Source organism: Podarcis melisellensis (assembly GCF_964234715.1).
Source record: "Podarcis melisellensis genome assembly, chromosome: 15".
In the NCBI taxonomy this organism is placed as follows: domain Eukaryota; kingdom Metazoa; phylum Chordata; class Lepidosauria; order Squamata; family Lacertidae; genus Podarcis; species Podarcis melisellensis.
The window spans coordinates 15,712,916-15,729,245 of NC_138532.1; the positions used below are offsets into that span (position 1 = coordinate 15,712,916).

General features: G+C 52.1%; 1 protein-coding gene across 2 annotated transcripts; it reads right to left on the minus strand.

Moving 5' to 3' along the window:
* Nucleotides 1–1,677: 1,677 nt before the first annotated feature.
* SCN2B (sodium voltage-gated channel beta subunit 2) lies at nucleotides 1,678–7,967 on the minus strand. Of its 2 annotated transcripts, none has more exons than XM_081891180.1 (4): nucleotides 7,274–7,967; nucleotides 3,965–4,131; nucleotides 2,995–3,205; nucleotides 1,678–2,720 (listed from the first exon to the last, which is right to left on the minus strand). In XM_081891180.1, exons 1-4 carry the CDS (start codon nucleotides 7,347–7,349, stop codon nucleotides 2,521–2,523), a joined length of 654 nt encoding a protein of 217 aa, XP_081747306.1. In that variant the 5' UTR covers nucleotides 7,350–7,967; the 3' UTR covers nucleotides 1,678–2,520. The 2 variants fall into 2 exon arrangements, with proteins under 2 accessions (XP_081747306.1, XP_081747307.1); XM_081891181.1 differs by having other exon boundaries at nucleotides 3,965–4,121; nucleotides 7,270–7,745.
* Between the last annotated feature and the right edge of the window lie 8,363 nt (nucleotides 7,968–16,330).

Here is a 16,330-nt window from a genome sequence, read left to right on the forward strand (position 1 = left end):
GGTGGAGAACCAAACGGCAAAATTTGGCAAAACAATAAAGAACAGGAAGGGGGCGCCGTCGAGCTGCCGGGTGGCGAGAGCAAGAGGTGTCTGCGTCTCCCCGGGGGGGGGGCAAATATCGAGCGACGGGTCCGGGGGAAGTCAAGCAAGAACCAAAGGCAGCTCCAGGCCCCGGAACCAGCCGACTAGGTGCCCTTGGCCGGCCTGCCCTGCACTCTCCCCCACCCGCGTTTCAGTCGTGGGACTCCGGGGAGAAGAACCATCACCGCCTTCTCCAGAGGCGATGTTAGTGGTGTGGGATGTATTGATAGAGCAGCAAGTACAACATTTTCCTGTTGCCCAGAATGGACACACAGGGGGAAGTGGCTCCAGACAGGGAGGGCTTCCTGTCATATCTGCTCTGGAGCCTCCTCTCCCTGTGGGTGACCAGGTGGATGGGCGTGACCCTAGCTGTCCATGTAAAAGGGCTGGCCATGCAGCTATCATCCCTTTTCCTCTTTTGGATCTTCACTTCTGGATCCCTACTGCTCCTGGCTCTTAGCCAGCACATGGCACATCCTTACAGAGGATGGAGACCTAACTCGGACTTAACTTTTCTCTACAAATGTAACAGTAGCCACAAGATAAAGCCTGCCTTCAGATTACTGCTGTGAACTGAACGTGAGAAAAACCTGTTATTTTTCAAGAAGACTGTGTTGCGTTATTCTTATTTTAAGAGGGAAATAAAGGGGAAATTTACCAGGAACAAGCCAGACTGGATTGCTTAATTAAAAGACTCTCGCTTAATTAAAAGACGCTTGATTAAAAGACTCTAGCTTGAGTGAGGAGGGATAATATCAAAACAATATATCCTCTCCTACCTTCCTAAACATTCCCACAAGTGGTGACCCCCCCCCAAAAAAACCCCAAAGATGACTCCATTGTCAGGGGAGGCGAGAGCACCACCTTGTGGCCAGCTTAGCAGAGAACGAGCCAATCGCAGCAAGGCTGCAAGGAACAGGGCAGAGCCTTGGTCCGGCCGGATGGGAGAAGGATGGGAGAAGCAAGAGGACTTAGGGGGGTTCACTCCTCTGCCTTTTTGTCCCCAGGTGCGACAGTGAGAGAAACCCGAGAGCCCCTTGAAGGACGGCAGGGTCATGCACGGGGCCCAGGGATGGTGGACGATGACCGGGCCTGGAGCCCAGCTGTGACTGAGAGAAAGAGGCACCCAGGAATTGCCTGCTTCGGAGCCAAGGACGCAGCAAGCACCGAGGGACCCGATCCAGCCCTGCCTCCCCTAAAGCCCTGGTGAAGTTTACAGCAAGAGGCTGACGGGCACTGCCAGGTAAGTGCGCTCTACCGAAAGGAAAGCCGGAGCCTGCAGTGGGGAGGACAAGGCAGACAGGCCCGGGATCTTGCCCCTCCATGAGATCCAGACCTCTCCTCAGCCAGGGCCTTTCAGGAGCGCTCCTTCCAGCAGAAAGCATAGTCGCCCACCCAAGAAGAAAAAGCATGGCGCGCGGCACAGGCAGCATGCTCCAGTGGCGTAGGGTGGGGGGTGCAGGGGGGGCCGGCCGCACCGGGCGCAACATCTGGGGGTTAGGGTTAGGGTTAGGGGGCGCAAATCCACGGGTTAGGGGGCGCAAATTACTTGCCTTGCCCCGGGTGCTGACAACCCACGCTACGCCACTGGCATGCTCTCAGGAAATAAACAAGCAGTCTCCCACCCGCCACCCCACAAAAAAAAGCCTATTCCCAGAAAGACCCTCCCCCCAATTATGCTGGGCGTAGGAAACATCAGGGGGTCGTGTGAGTTTGGATGGGGATCAGGGAATAGCTGACGCGCGTGAGCTTGCAAATGCCGGTTCTGGGAGGGAGTGCAGAATGTGCCGCCCTTTCGACCTCCCCCTCCCGCGCCGCTGGCAGTGAGTTGCGTTTGGCAGTAGTGGGTTGTGCTTGTGGCTTCTGTAGAAGGAAGACGAAAAGTGGCAGTTTCTGCATCGGAAGGGGGAACCTCTTCCCCCCCCCGCCCCCCTTCTCCTCTTGGGGCCAATGCTCCCCTTCAGCAGCAACACACACAAACACCCCCGTGGCGTCCCCTCAGGAAGGGAAAAGATCCCCTCCAGCGGGGGGAGTTTCTCACCGGGTGCCCCAGGTGACCTGGTGGGTGGGGGCGGGCCAGGAAGAAGGCGGCATCCTTGGTGGCGCCAGGCAGAGAGGACCAACAGCAGGGGCAGGAGGAACAGGTCAAGACCTTCCCTGTGGCAAGTTGGGAGGCGAGCCCTCGCTCTCACCCCCCAAATCCTCCCTTTGCAACCCCCCTCCAACTTTTCAGCCCTGGAATTCTTCCACAGAGGAAGATCTGCTCTGCAGCGCCCTGCCCAGCTGCGTACAAGGTCTCAATGGAGAGGCTTAAGTGGGGGAGGGCGGGACCTCGACACTTCTGACACCAGTGGAGAGTCTTTAGAGGAAGCTCATGGATGCGGGAGGGCGGAAGGGCAGAGTGCAGGAGGGGACCATCCCGGGCCGCCGGGCACCGGTCTACTTGGTGCCTTCATCGGGGTTGCCCTCGCCGTCCGTCTTGCCCTCCTCCTCCGTCTTCTGGTCGTCCGTGTTCAACCTCTGCTGCTTCTTGCGCCGCACGCACTTGACAGCCACCAGCACCAAGATGACCACGGCCAGGAACCCTCCCACCGTGGCGCCCACGATCACGGCCACCGTCGAGTCCCGCTCGGGAGGTTCTGCGGAGGAGACACAGCCGGGACTAGTGGGGGGCGGGGCTGAGGAAGGGCACGCGCAGCAGGCTTGGAGGGAGCTTGGAGAGAGGGGCTAGGGGAGCAGGGGGCAGGGGGCAGGGGGGTCCCCGCCCAGGCTTTGCAGGAAGCTGGGCTTCTGGAGTGGGTGTGGCCTTTCTAGGACGCCGCAGCATAGCAGGTAAGAAAAGCGTGTTGTTGTGGGGTGGGTCCCAGGGGGAGAGGAGACCCTAGACGGCGGGCCTCCCGAAGGCTGACTGACCTTCGGTGATCACTATCAGGCTGATCTTGCCGTGTCCCTTCTGCCGGTCAGGGGGGTTCATGACGTAGCAGTGGTAGGTCCCTTCGTCGTCCAGCTGCACGTTGTGGAGGGTGAAGGAGACGTCGTTCTTGATGGGGTTCCCGGTGAACTCCACGCGATCCCCAAAGCGGGTCTGCTCCATAGGAACAATCTTCAACCTAAACTGTAGAAACTGGAGACGGGGTGGGGAGCGTTAAGGAGCAGAGATTGCCGCAGTCCACGCAGGAGGCTCTGGAGAGCTGCGACAAAGCGATATATCAAGAAGCCATCTTGAATTGGGGGTACCCAGGAAAGCCCCGCCCCACATAATCGATCACATGAAGGGACACCATCTGAATAGCAATGCCCATTAACTTTGGTTGGGGGGGAGCCCTCAAGTATTTTATTGAGGGGGCAAAGACCCCTTGGCCCCTAGGACTTGGGCTCCTATGTATCACACACCCTTTTAAAATAAAATAATATAAAAACAGGCTTCAGTAGCAAATCCCTGGGATATGTGGTTGCAATAAAATGGGTGCCTCTGAGCACATGCACGAGTGCATTCCGCTTGATCGTGACTTAAAAGGGGCAGCAGGGCTCATCTGTTATAGCAAACACAACGAACAGAGTTCTGGAACCTTAAAGACTTGCACATTTATTGTGGCAACAAGAAACTTAGGCCACAGTAGACGCTTGGCAGCTTCGCGTGGAATAAATGCTACAACCCGCTCCCTCCGCCACACACATACTGTACATTCACAGGAACCGCATTTGGGGGACGGGTTGAAAGGACTTCCAAAGTCCAGACTCTGCCGCTAAGTTGTTGCAGCGCCCTCTCTGCTGGGCACCCAGTGCAGGCGACCCAGTTTTGCACTCCCCTCAATCTGCCTCTGCGCCGCAGCATGCTTCGAGGAAGTGCCCGGCCCAGCTCAGCTGCGGGCTGCAGACTCACCATCTCTTCGGTGCAATTGTCGCATTCCTGGTATGTCCAGTTAAGGGAGAACTGCTTCTTCTCCACCCGGTAGCAGGAGTTGAAGGTGCAGGTGAGGCGGACGGAGGAGCCATTCAGGGCCATGATGGTGAAAGGCGCCATGACCTCCATGCCCAGGCTGCTTGGCACTGCCAGAAGAAGAGGACAACAGGGTAAGACAGGAGAGGCGAATCTACACCGGTCAGGTATAACTTTTAAAATGTGTTATAGAAATGTGACACCAGAGGGCGCTGCAGAGCAGCAATCAGTGGAAAATTGAACTGAGAGTTATATAGGGTTGTTGTGTTTTCTAATAGCCTTTATTTCATAGCATTTATACAGATTCAGTGCAGATCCAGCCTCACTTGCTCTCCCACCCCACCCACCCATTACACAGGAAGGGCAGCAACGTTGGGTCGGCAACCGCCCCCCCCCTTATTTTGGAGGAAGGTGGGCTGCTGACAAAGGACCCTCTGGGAGTTGGTTTGTTTGTTTGTTTCCAAAGGGGAAAGTACTTAAGACAGTTCACTATTAAGTGATCATTTAAAACGGGATCCCAACTGCACCGGAAAAAAGTTGCTGGAGAATTTCATAGAACAAGCCTGACGGCATAGCTCAGTCAGTGGAGCATGAAACTCTGCACCTCAGGGATGTGGGTTCCAGCCCCACTTGGGGCAAAAGATTCCTGCATTGCAAGGGGTTGGACTAGATGACCCTTGGGGTCCCTTCCAACTCGACAATTCTTTGATGGCCAGAGAAGTGGGACGAGCGACTCCTGGTTGCAGTGTGGAACACTCCTATTCAAGGCGCCAGGCAGTCAGTCCTGCCCCTTTCCTGAACACTCCATTAGGAACATAAGAAACTGCATTTATACCGAGTCAGACCATTGGTCCATATAGGCCAGTATTGTCAACACTGACTGGCAACAGCAGCTCTCCAGGATTTGAGGCAGGGGCGTATCCTCCTGGCTCTACCTGGAGATGCCAGCGGGGGTTGCCCCTGGGGCCTTCTACATGCAGCGCACATGTCCTTTCCAGACCTCCCCTCTCCCCTTGTTTTTCGCCCCCTCCCGCCAGCACTCGGCCCAGTTATTTGGGATTCTTTTTTTTCTAAACGAGTTTTTTTGGGGGAGGGGGCGTCTGAAAACTTCCCCGCCAGCCTGATGGCAGAGCGCTCCCTCTCTTGCGCGCGTTGCTGGCGAGGCTTTGGCTACGGAAGGACGCGCGCTGAGCTCCTGCGTCCTCCTCCTGCCGCTGTTCCGTCCCGGCTACGGATGGCAGAAAGCCGGCCAACAGCCCCGCCGCTTCCGTTCTCCCTCTCTGTTTCTTCGCGCTCATCTCAGCAGTTCCTCCCAGGTCCCCCTGGCTTTGGTGGCAGAAGCCCAAAAGGGTCTCCCCTCACCCTCAACTCCTTTATCGATCAGCCGCGCGGGGGCTCAAGGCGAGTTTAAAGCGTGAAACTGCAGGTGCTCAGAATTGTTCAGTTTCTGATCAGGTCTGGCACACTATATTCTTTTTGTTTTGGCTTTAATAGATCAGGAACGTAGAAGGAATTGCAGAGGACGAAATGCGGCTGGGGAGAGGGGGGAGATGCCTGGATTACCCGTTCCAGGACTGAACTAGCAATACCTGCCACCACGTCTGGGGTCTGACATTCCCAGGCTGCACCACTGCTCCGAACCGAAGCTCCTTCCTCGTGGCCCTAAGACCCCACCTGAGTCACCCCCCAGGGGATAATCACGGCAGCGTGCGTGCCCGACCCTCCACCCTGGGCGCATGCTCAGGAGTAGAGGGATTTCTGCTGCCCCACACGGGTATCATTCTTCCCGATCGCTGCTGCAGCTGGGTGGCAGCCCTGGGGCTTTAAGGAGACGCCTGAGGCAGGCAGTCCAAGGTCAGCTTGTTTCTGTCAGTCCCTTTTGCTGACGCCTGGCAAACCGGTCTCCTGGCTGTTCCGAGGAGCCCCGAGTGCTGCAGAAGCTGCAGCCTCTGCAGTGCCTTGAATGCAGCAATTGCTGAGGCAGTTCCTGGCTCGTCAGATGCTACTGCAAAACTGGAACACATTCAACACACACCTCCCCCTCGCCGTACCCCGGGAGCCCCGAGGGGAAGACGGTGCGCCCTTAGCTCAGCTGGGATCCGCAGCTGAGATCAGGGGGCTCCTCGCCGAGCTGGCTACCCCTTCTCCCCACAAGCCCAGCCGCAGAAAGCCTGGCCTTTCTCCCCCTCATCCTTTCCAAAACGGTCGCCTGCGCGCTTTTTGCAGCCCCTTCGCGCTCCTGTTTGGAGAGGCAGAGCGGGCTGTGTGCTCGGCCAGCGGGACACAAGCCTTGTAGCAGAGGGGGCCGAGTAAGAAGGGGCTGGGAGTGGGGAGTAGCCAAGGCCCAGGTCCAGATCTGGCCCTGGGTCATAGGCGCACCCTCCTCTTCTCTTCTCTCCCACTTGGAACTGGTATCGCGGACTGCTGTAGAAAGGTCGCGCCTGGCAGCAGGCAGCCACTGGAGGCTAAGTCGGCCTTTACAGAAGCCCTTTGGAAGGTGAGAGCAGGAGGATCTACTGCTGGGCATCGCCAGTGGTGGCCAGGAAACCCCTGAGAGAAGCCCCTATGAATGCTGGGGAGTGGGCGCCGGCGCAGTATCCTAGGGGGTGGGAGGCAGTGGTTGGCCCCTGCTGAATCAAGAGGGGGCTCTCTTCCTGCGGAGTCGCCTGGAGGCAGCTGCAACCCCCCCCCCTCGCCACACCCCACAGTCCAAGCGAGGGAAGAACCTGTGCCTCATTTTGGGAGGACCCAAGCAGGCGTGGGAGGGAGCAACTCTGGTCCCCAGGATAGGAGGCGGAGCAGCATCTGGCAACCCCGGCACAGCTGTGTGTGAGAGAGAGAGTGACCACATGCACACTGCCCTCAGCTGTCGCCCCCCGCGGCCACTTTCCAAAGATCCAGGCCCGGAGCGCTTTCCTCGGCACTGATATTCTCAGTTGCTGGCGACTGATCCGGCCAAAAATTGTGTGGCTCTGGCGGGGCACCGGCTCTGGCCGGTTCTTCCAGCAAATGCACTGAGGGGCTCTGGCCAGCAAAGGGCCCTCCCCGAAGGCGCCCCCCACAGATGCTCCCCGCCCGTCCTGGAGCCAAGGCAAAGCGGCGCCTCCTTCTCCTCCTCCCTGGAGCGCAGCTGTCAGTGGGGCTGCGGAGCCGGGCAGGTCCGCAGCGGGCCTCGCCAGATTGCAGCAGCCCCCTCCCCGCTGCTCCCTTCCTGCCTCAGCTCCCCATGCCGGGACCCCAGAAGCCACTTACCCAGCGCGAGGCAGAGGCAGAGGATGAGGAGCGCCAGGGCGTGCGTCTTCGGGGGCCGGGGGGCTTCTCGGCTCATCCTCCGGGCCTAGCGGGGAGAGGGGGAGGGGGCCGGGCGGTGCGCTGCTTGGCTTGGCTTGGCTTGGGTGGAGGGGAGTGTCAAATGCGGGGTTTGGACTCGGAGGCATACATCATGTTCTGGAAGCTTTATGGCGAGGGCTGGAGGGTTTGGTGCTTCCCCTGCAGCCGCGGTTAAAAAACGGGGGGACACATCATTTCTGTGGTTGGCGAATCTCAGCAAAGGAAGTGGGAGGGCAGGAAACCCTTAAGTGCCGGGAATGAGAGATGCTCCCAGCTTCCGCGGGGGCGGCGGGCTGGGGGAGAGCGGAGGATTAATCTCGACACCCCCTGCCTGCCCTCCCCGGGTTCTGGTCAGGGAAGGGTCATAGCTGAGGGCAAAGCACCGCATTTGGACGCAGAAGGTCTCAGATTCAACCCACAGCAGCATCTCCAGGTAGGGCTGAGTAAAGGCACCTGTCTAAAGACCTGGAGAGCATCTTCTCGCAAGAGCTGACTGGACCTGGACCCGGAGAAAGCAGTTGCCACTGTTGCTACGTTCTTGGGCTGCTGCCCTTTCCCAAAGAGCAGAGCCGGCGGCCGAAGTCAACTTCTCAGCCACCCGCTTCAGAGGGACGTCTTCTTGTCCTCCAGCCCAAACTATGCCACCTGGAGCAAATGCCCATTTCAAGGGCTCCCTCCCCAAACATGCTAAGCAGGAGGAGAAGGCTGGTAGGGGACCTTCGCGCGGGGGTGGGGAAAGAATTCCCTGCTCTTCAAATGATTTATTGCCTGACCCCTCAATTTGGTCCTGGGGGAGCCAAATGCCTTTCATATTCCCAGCTAAAGCAACACAACCCCGCGCAAGAGAGAGAGCAGAGCAGCTCCCCCGATTGGCTATGGGACTCTTGCGCGCTCGCACACCTCTTCCTCTTTCGCAGCAACTACCCCAGCGACTGGGCAGGGAGGGCGAGAAGGGTCAAGAGTATCAGTTTAGGCATCCCAGTGTGCAGTAGGCAATCCAGCAGCCCTTCCCCACCCCCCACCGCGCGCGATCGTCCAGGAGGACAGGAAGTGGCGCGGCAGCATGCTCCAGGCGGGTAGGTGGCAGGGAATGGATAGATGCTCTCGCGCCTCCCTCTCCTCTCCCCTCCATCAAGCGCTGTTTGCCAAGGCTGCTTCCTCCCCCTCCCAGTTGGCCCTGAGCTGCCCAGTCTGCCTTGCCAGTGGGAGCTGCTGGGGACCAGTCGGGACAGGGAGCCAGCGGCGAATCAAAAGCCCCGCTCCCCATACAAACACACTGCAGGCTCCGAAGGCCTCCCCACCCACAAGTGAATGTGGGCCGGGCGAGGCTCCCCCGGAGCTGCCTTGGTTATCCTGCTCCCTTCCTTGGGCACTGGCTGAAGTGTCGCGTGCGGAGAAAGAGCTCCCTTAACTTCTCCGCTTTCTGGTCGCCTTGCTGCAGCTGCTGGGAAATGTCGGAGGGCGGCAACGCGAAACCAAAGAATACAGCCGGCTGCGCTTCTGCACAGGCTCTGGGTGGCGTCTCCCGGGTCCGCTCAGAAAGAGCCCGCGCAGAGAGGGCTCTGGCAGTGTTGTGGGTACGCTTTGGACTTGTCTGGCATCTGTTGGGGCTGCTTGGCTGCTTAGGGGTGAAGGAAGAGACTTGGCTGCTGTGGGGAAGGGGAGCGAGGAAAGGGACTGTTGAGCCGCTCCAAGCCCCAGCGCAGCGCCCCGCCGGCCTATCCCAGAGCCACGTCTTTCTACTGGGGCGCTATCCATAGTCTTGATGCAAGCGGCCTCCTGTCACTCTCGCCTTCCTGATAGAAAGTAATGGTGAGCTGGGCTCATCCTGCGCAGGGAGGAGAGGGCACCGACCCACCAACCTCAGTCTGCACCTGCCTGCCTTCTTGACATCTATCCAGTTTTGTTTTTGCAGGGGGGATGGAGACAAACACAGAATTAGTTGGCTCCGCCTGTCTTCGGTTCTGCAAACTGTTATCCTTCCAATCTTCCACCCTGCCAGTCCTAATGGGCATCAGACCCCAGTGGCTTCTGAGTCCAGATGGTTCCAGTGGCTATTAACCCCAGGTGGAGGTGTTCATACACCTACTAGAAAGAGGAGAATTTTGGGTCTATCACTCATGATCCTGGACTGGGCTAGGCAAGGAGGGCTGAGGAAGCTGGAGAAAGGCCTAGCTTTGTTGGCTGTGTGTACCTGAACTTGTCTGAGGCCCTTCAGATTTACCCTGTTGGGCTTAGCCAAATCCAATGCACAGGCCTAGTATATAAGTCATATCTAGTAGTTACTGATAGCCCTATCCTCCATTAATTTGACAGCAGTGACAGTACAGCTCTCTTACTTCTAGGGTGTTTTGTGCCCACAGAGGCTGCCCATCACTACCATCATGGGCAGGTTCCAACTGGCCCCCTCAGAAGTAGATCCCATTGCTTAAATTTAAGGAGCACTTCATTAATATTTCAAGGCACTCTCCTTTTCTGGGACAACCTGCACAGCCCAATTCTGCAAAGTCAGAGCCGACTTGCAGCTGAGTCAGTCCCTTATGCTCACAAAAGGAGGCCTTCGTCCTAAAAGGCAATTGGCAGAGGCCGGGAGTCCCAAGGGGCAGGACCAGCCCCACTCCAAGAAGTTTGGCACTGCCTTCCAAAGGAAGGGAAATGTGGCTTAGTGGGTTTGCTAGGTCCACCATACTCCCTCCCTGAAAGACGCAGTATCCCTCTGCATGATAACAACCGCCGGGATGACAAGAGGGCAGAGTGCTATTTCTCCCGTGTCCCGCTTGTCTGTTTCCCATTGAGGCACCTGGTTGGCCACAGGGAGAACAGATGTTTGGACCAGATGGGCCCCCTTGCCCTGATCCAGTTGTAATATTACCTGCTGAGATTACCTTTGGTGGACTAGCAAGCTTTGGCCATTTTCACGCTTAAGGCCATTTCTATAGGGGTGTTAATGGATACTGGGAGAGGGTATGGTTAGTAGATGTTATCCTTCCTCACATTTGTGAATTTGGCAGAGTGCATCCCTTTGCAGCTTAAAAGGGAAGCTTAGATAGGTTAGTGTTAATCTTTTTAGTTTAAGTTTAGTTTAGTTTAGATTTAAGGAGCTGGTTTTGACCTTTAAAGCCCTTTACAGCCTAGGACCCTTGTACCTATGGGGCTGCCTCTCCCGGTATGCCCCACGGAGGACCTTAAGGTCCATAAATAGCAACACTGTAGTGGTCCCGGGCCCTAAGGAATTCAGATTAGCCTCAACCAGAGCCAGGGCCTTTTTAACACTGGCTCCGGCCTGGTGGAACGCTCTGCCTCATGAGACCAGGGCCCTGCAGGATCTGATTTCTTTCCGCAGGGCCTGTAAGATAGAGTTGTTCCACCTGGCCTTTGGCTTGGAGCCAATTTGATTCCCTCCCCCTCTTTCTTTTTCCTTTCTCCTCCTGTGATGAGGCTGCATTTTAACATTTTAATGTTGTATTTTAATCTTGTTTTTAAGTTATATTCATTCAACTTGTTTTTATTATTGCTTGTTAGCCACCCTGAGCCCGGCCTTGGCTGGGGAGGGCGGGATACAAATAAAATTTATTATTATTATTATTATTATTATTATTATTATTATTATTATTATTAATAAATCCAGGGTGCTTTAAGGCAGACTGGATTCTCCTGGTATTTCACCCTTTTCTCCCCTCCAAAACAACAATCACAGAGTCTTGTAAAAGGTAAAAATACCTTATTTTTCCATGTATAACATGCCCTTGTGTATTTGGGGGACTCAAAATTAAGAAAATGGTGGGAGATTGCCCCTGTGTATAAGACTAAGCCCCCTTTTAAACATTTTTTTTGGTTTAAAAAAAACCTAGTCTCACACAGGGAAATGTACGGTAATATTCTGCTAGTTTTGATTTTATTAGTTTTTGTGTGGTGTGCTTTTTGTTTTCTGTGAATTCTCATTGTTTGGGTCTAAACTGTGTATATTTTATAGACTTATTTATTATTTCAGGTATGACTATACCACTTTTCATCAGAAAGGATCACCAAGCAATTTACCAAAAATTAAAATTAAATGCAATATAGAACACCTCAAAATCCATAAATACAATATAGAAAACATCAAACTCCTAACATAGAATTCTGCTCAATCATAACAAAAGAAAGAAATCCCTATGGAAAAGCGCATTTTAAAATTTCCTGCTCTCTGCTGCCATCTGGTGTTGCACGTTTATAGCGCATTCAAATTGCTGTTTCTTTACCAATGAGGCTGAGTCCAAACTCTCGGCAGTTACAGATCTCAATAAAACTCCCAGTACATATAAAAAGACATACTACAACACCAGCAATCAAATACTATGAGGCTAAAATCACATTTAATCTAGAGGGGGAAATTACGTGGCAGTAGATAACAAACATGGCATTCCTTGTCTAAAACAGAAGTTTAAAAAGAAATGTGAAGTGGGAGAAGTAAAATAATAAAAATGTGTAAATGGGACAGAAATCTAACACTGCGATTCCATGCATATCCACTCAAAGGCAAGTTCCATCAAGTTCAATGGGGGTTACTCCCAAGTAAACATGCACAGGACTGCAGCCAAAATAAATTGTTCTGCTAAAAGAACTTAATTAACTGACTTCCTCCTTCCAGGACCATGGGTCAAAAGTTTGTAACTTCCCCATAGTTATAATAACTTTCCATCAAACATGATGCAACTTGAATTGGGCCTTATGTAATTACAACTATTTCACAAGGAATTCTGTTTTTGAGAAAGCAAACTTCTGCTTGTAATTGAAACCGACTGTAAATTCTTAAGGTGTGAATCATGTCATCCCATAAGCACGCAAAGATCTGGTTTCTATCAGGAGGGTTGAATAAAGGACATATTAAGTTGTTGATGGGTTATTTGCCACTTTACTCATGGAAATGACTCAAAGCAATTTTACAAGCACCATAGAAATACTAAAACCAAGTACAATAAACACGAATAAAAATCTTTTTTTTAAAAAAACACAAAAACTAAAAAACCACACCTATATACCGTAAATAAAACGCATGACTAGCCTATCCTGCCCCACCAAAAGCAGCCACAAATACTTAAAACCCCTTCAAACTAAAAGCCTGGGTAAAAATGAAGGTTTTTGCTTGGTACCTAAAAATAGATACAGAAGATACCAACTGAGTTTCCCTAAAGAGAGCATTTCACAAAGAGGGAGCCATCACTGAAAAGACTTGTTCTCATGTTGCCACCCTCTGGAACTCCCATGAAGTAGGCACACGGAGAAGGGTCTCAGGTGACGTTTGCAGGGTCTGGGTTGGTTCATGTGGGGAGAGGGAGTCCTTGAGATATTGGTGTCCTAAGCCACATAAGGCTTTGTAGGTCAAAGCCAACACTTTGAACTGGGCCTAGAAATTAATTGGTAGCCAGTACAGTCAAGTCTGGATTAGTGTTATGTGCTCAACCTGTCTTGCCCTGTTGAGCAACCTAGCTGCTGAATTCTGCACTAGCTCTATGTAGCCCTATGTTGCACTAATTCAACATAGAGGTTACCAGAGCATTGACAACAGAAGTTAGGCTGTGTTTGTCCTGTCCAGAATTAGGAAACACCATGGTGAATGCATACCGACTAGGGTTGCATCTACACAGCTATTAAAAAACACTCTGGAATAAAAGCCATTTTAAAGCTTGCAATGGAAAATTTCAGAGAGTTCCAATTTCAGCTCTACAGCGACATCTGGTGTCACAGTTTTATAATGCATTTATAACGTTTTATTTTTATTAATGTAGCTGAGTCCTAGGAATCATTCCAGTTCAAATCTAAGGGGGAACCACTAGCTGACATTGAATTTTAACTTCCATTAAGAACTGTTTGATGTTGATAATTACTGATTAGCAAAGATTTTGTTTGTGTGTGTGTGTATCCATATACAGCCATACCTGGGGATAAATACGCTTCAGGTTGAGCGCTTTCGGGTTGCGCTCCGCGGCGACCCGTAAGTAACGGAGCGCGTTACTTCAGAGTTTCACCGCTTGCACATGTGCAGACGGTCAAAATTACGTCACATGCATGCGCAGAAGTGGCAAACCGCGACCCGCGCATGTGCAGTCGCGTCTTACATTCTGTTCAAGAGGCGAACGGGGCTCCAGAATGGATCCCATTCACATCCCGAGGTACCACTGTATAGATATATAGTCATATATATTTGTGTGTGTGTGTGTGTGTGTGTGTAATGCAAACTTTGTAGGATTTTTTGTTTAAATGTGATTAACAACTAAACTCCTCATTAGCATAATAAATGACAGCACCCGCCACCCACAGACAAGCCTGCCCCAATCTCCTCTGAAGTTCCACTTGCACATAACAATGTTGGCTGCATAATGGCAACAAAATATGGAACATTTCCTGAATTCGTGCTAAACTCGGTATCATTCCAATGTTAACATACGAACTGATGAAGCAAGCAAATATTTTTTGCTTCTGTAAGGCGCACTGAGTGGTTTTTGAGAAAGGCAACCAGGTTAAACAATAGCCATAGCTACAATCCCACCGGACAACTAGTCTCTGCTTGCTCTGAGATTGCAAAAGGGACAGGCAGAGGCTAATCTCCAATCTTATCATTGTGGGACTACAAGTTAAGATCAAATCTAAGGCTCTGCCTGCTCCTGGCTTGAACTTTGAGCTACCTGGCATCAGAAGATATGGGGTGACTGACAAGTGAGCGCCCCCTCTCACCTGCTAAGAATGACCCACAGAGTTCTCAGGTTGAAAATGTCCCCAGCCCCCTTGCATTAAACCAGTGGTCATGTCTCTTGCTTTATCTAAATGCTTTTCATTTTAGGCAGTGCTAGATGCTGATGGAAAGGGGAGGCTTCCATTTTCAGGGTGATGGCAAGGAAGGAGTCACTCTGTTGCACTCAATAAACTTCAGCCAAGGACTTTCATTCTTATACATCTGAAGGAGGGAGAAACAGAGAAGGGTGGGTTTCATGTTTCAAAGAAACTTGATAGTTGCTCGACAGGAACTTGACCTGGCTGCTTTTAAGGTAAAGCTCTCCAGCGCTGTCAAGGCATTGCCTTTCCACAAATTAAAACAGATCAGAGGCCCCAGCTGGAACAGATGGTGGGGAGGGGGCTGGAAAAGAGCCAGCCACATGTGACCAGGGCAATGGCCGAAGGAGCCCTCCTAGCGATAGGGCTGGGAGTGATGACAGGGGTGATGACAGGCCCAAAGGGAGCCGAAGGAAAGGCATCCAGGCTCCAGCCAGATCACTTTGGTAACACTTGTAGGGACCATGCAGACCACTGTGGGAAGCCTCACTTCTTTGCCAATCTGTAGTTGTGAGTCGAGGACCCTCCACCCGCATAGGATTTTAGATTAATGGGCAAAATTAGGCCACAACTTTTATTGGTTACAGCATGTGAGTAGTATTGGCTTAGGCATTGGATGAAACAGCAATACAAGACTCCACCCCACACAGCCGGGAGTCATAACAGGGTTAACAACGAATGGGAGGAGCTTGTTGATGCAAATACAACTGGAAGCTCCCCCATGACGTCACCGGGGGTTGTGCCATGGCTCTAGCCACTAGCAGGGCATCGGACAGGATCCACGACCGCAGGATTCCTTTAACGGAATACCCAAAAGCGGAGGGGTAGATGATGGCGCAGTAGGGCTTCATGGGTCCATCAACACTAAAGGCCTTTCAGAACCCCCATGTCCTCAAACCAGTAACCCTCTAAGAAACAGATGCTGGAGACAAAATCAGGGAGTTGTTGCCTGCCTGCCCTGACCTCCCATCATTCTTTTTCCTTTTCTTTCTTTCCATATAATATCTTGTTTTTAATTTTTTTAAATAAATCCTATATTTTAACTATAATTGCATGTACAAGTAGCCCTTTTTTCTTTTTGAAATCATTTTTATTGGGGGCCGACAAGGTGGCCGACAATAACATCTCTCCGACCCACATGACATAATTAAGAGGCTGATATGGGAGTATGCAGCCTCCCTTGCCCCCCAAGGGAATGGGGGGCACTTCCTTGCCTGCTGTGTCCATAATTCACCCCGGATTCAAAAGAAGGGGGTGAGGGCACTAGGCACGAAGCCCTCGGGTGGGGTCGGCTCTCCCAGACACTGTCTCTGATCGCGCACTGGTTTGCATCAGCTCGAAATATATAATTGGGTAAGAAGCAAATGCACATACTTCAAGTGAAGATTGGGAGTAAAGACTGCTGATTAATGGGATCTCTGTGATGCGGAGCGACGGGCTGGACAATAAATCAAGTGAAGATTCATCATTAAAAGATCGGTATGTTGGAGTGAAATGGAAAGGAGGGGGAGGAAAAAAACTTTATTTTTGGTCTTATGTTAGTACCCAATAACCCTCCCCCCCCCCCCCAGAGAGAAAGAATCATTGCAAATTACTAATCACAAGCAGGAGATTAAGAACTGTGTGGAAATGAATTACTGATCAAAGAGAGGACTGGTGGGAACATCGGGAATGGAAAGAAAGCTTTGTGACGCAGTTATAAATGGAGATTCGTTAAGACAGGCATGCCCACAGGAGGACGAGAGGGAGGAGGACCATGGTCATCGGAATGTGAATGTATAGCTATCGGAATGTGGATTTGACCTGGCAGGGCCCCCTTAGATACAGGTTGGCAGGCCTGTGGATAGCAACGGACAGACTGTGGGAATGTTCTTTACGGAGGTGTGGAAATGGCATCTGTCCTTTATGTGATATGGCTCTTGGAGAGTGTAAAATCCACACAGGATATGTTTGTTTTCAACCCGCTTGTGAAGATTATCGGAGATCACAAAGAAAGGAATATATGATAACAACAAGAAGATGAGGAAAATAACAAAAAGACTATCTGGACAGAACTGTGTAATTAAAGCAGCAGCAAGAGTGATGTTTGGATCCCTTTCGGAGCTCGAAGTATGGGTACCCCCAACAAATTTTTTAAAAAATTTGGCTGTATAATTTGGAACTAATGTG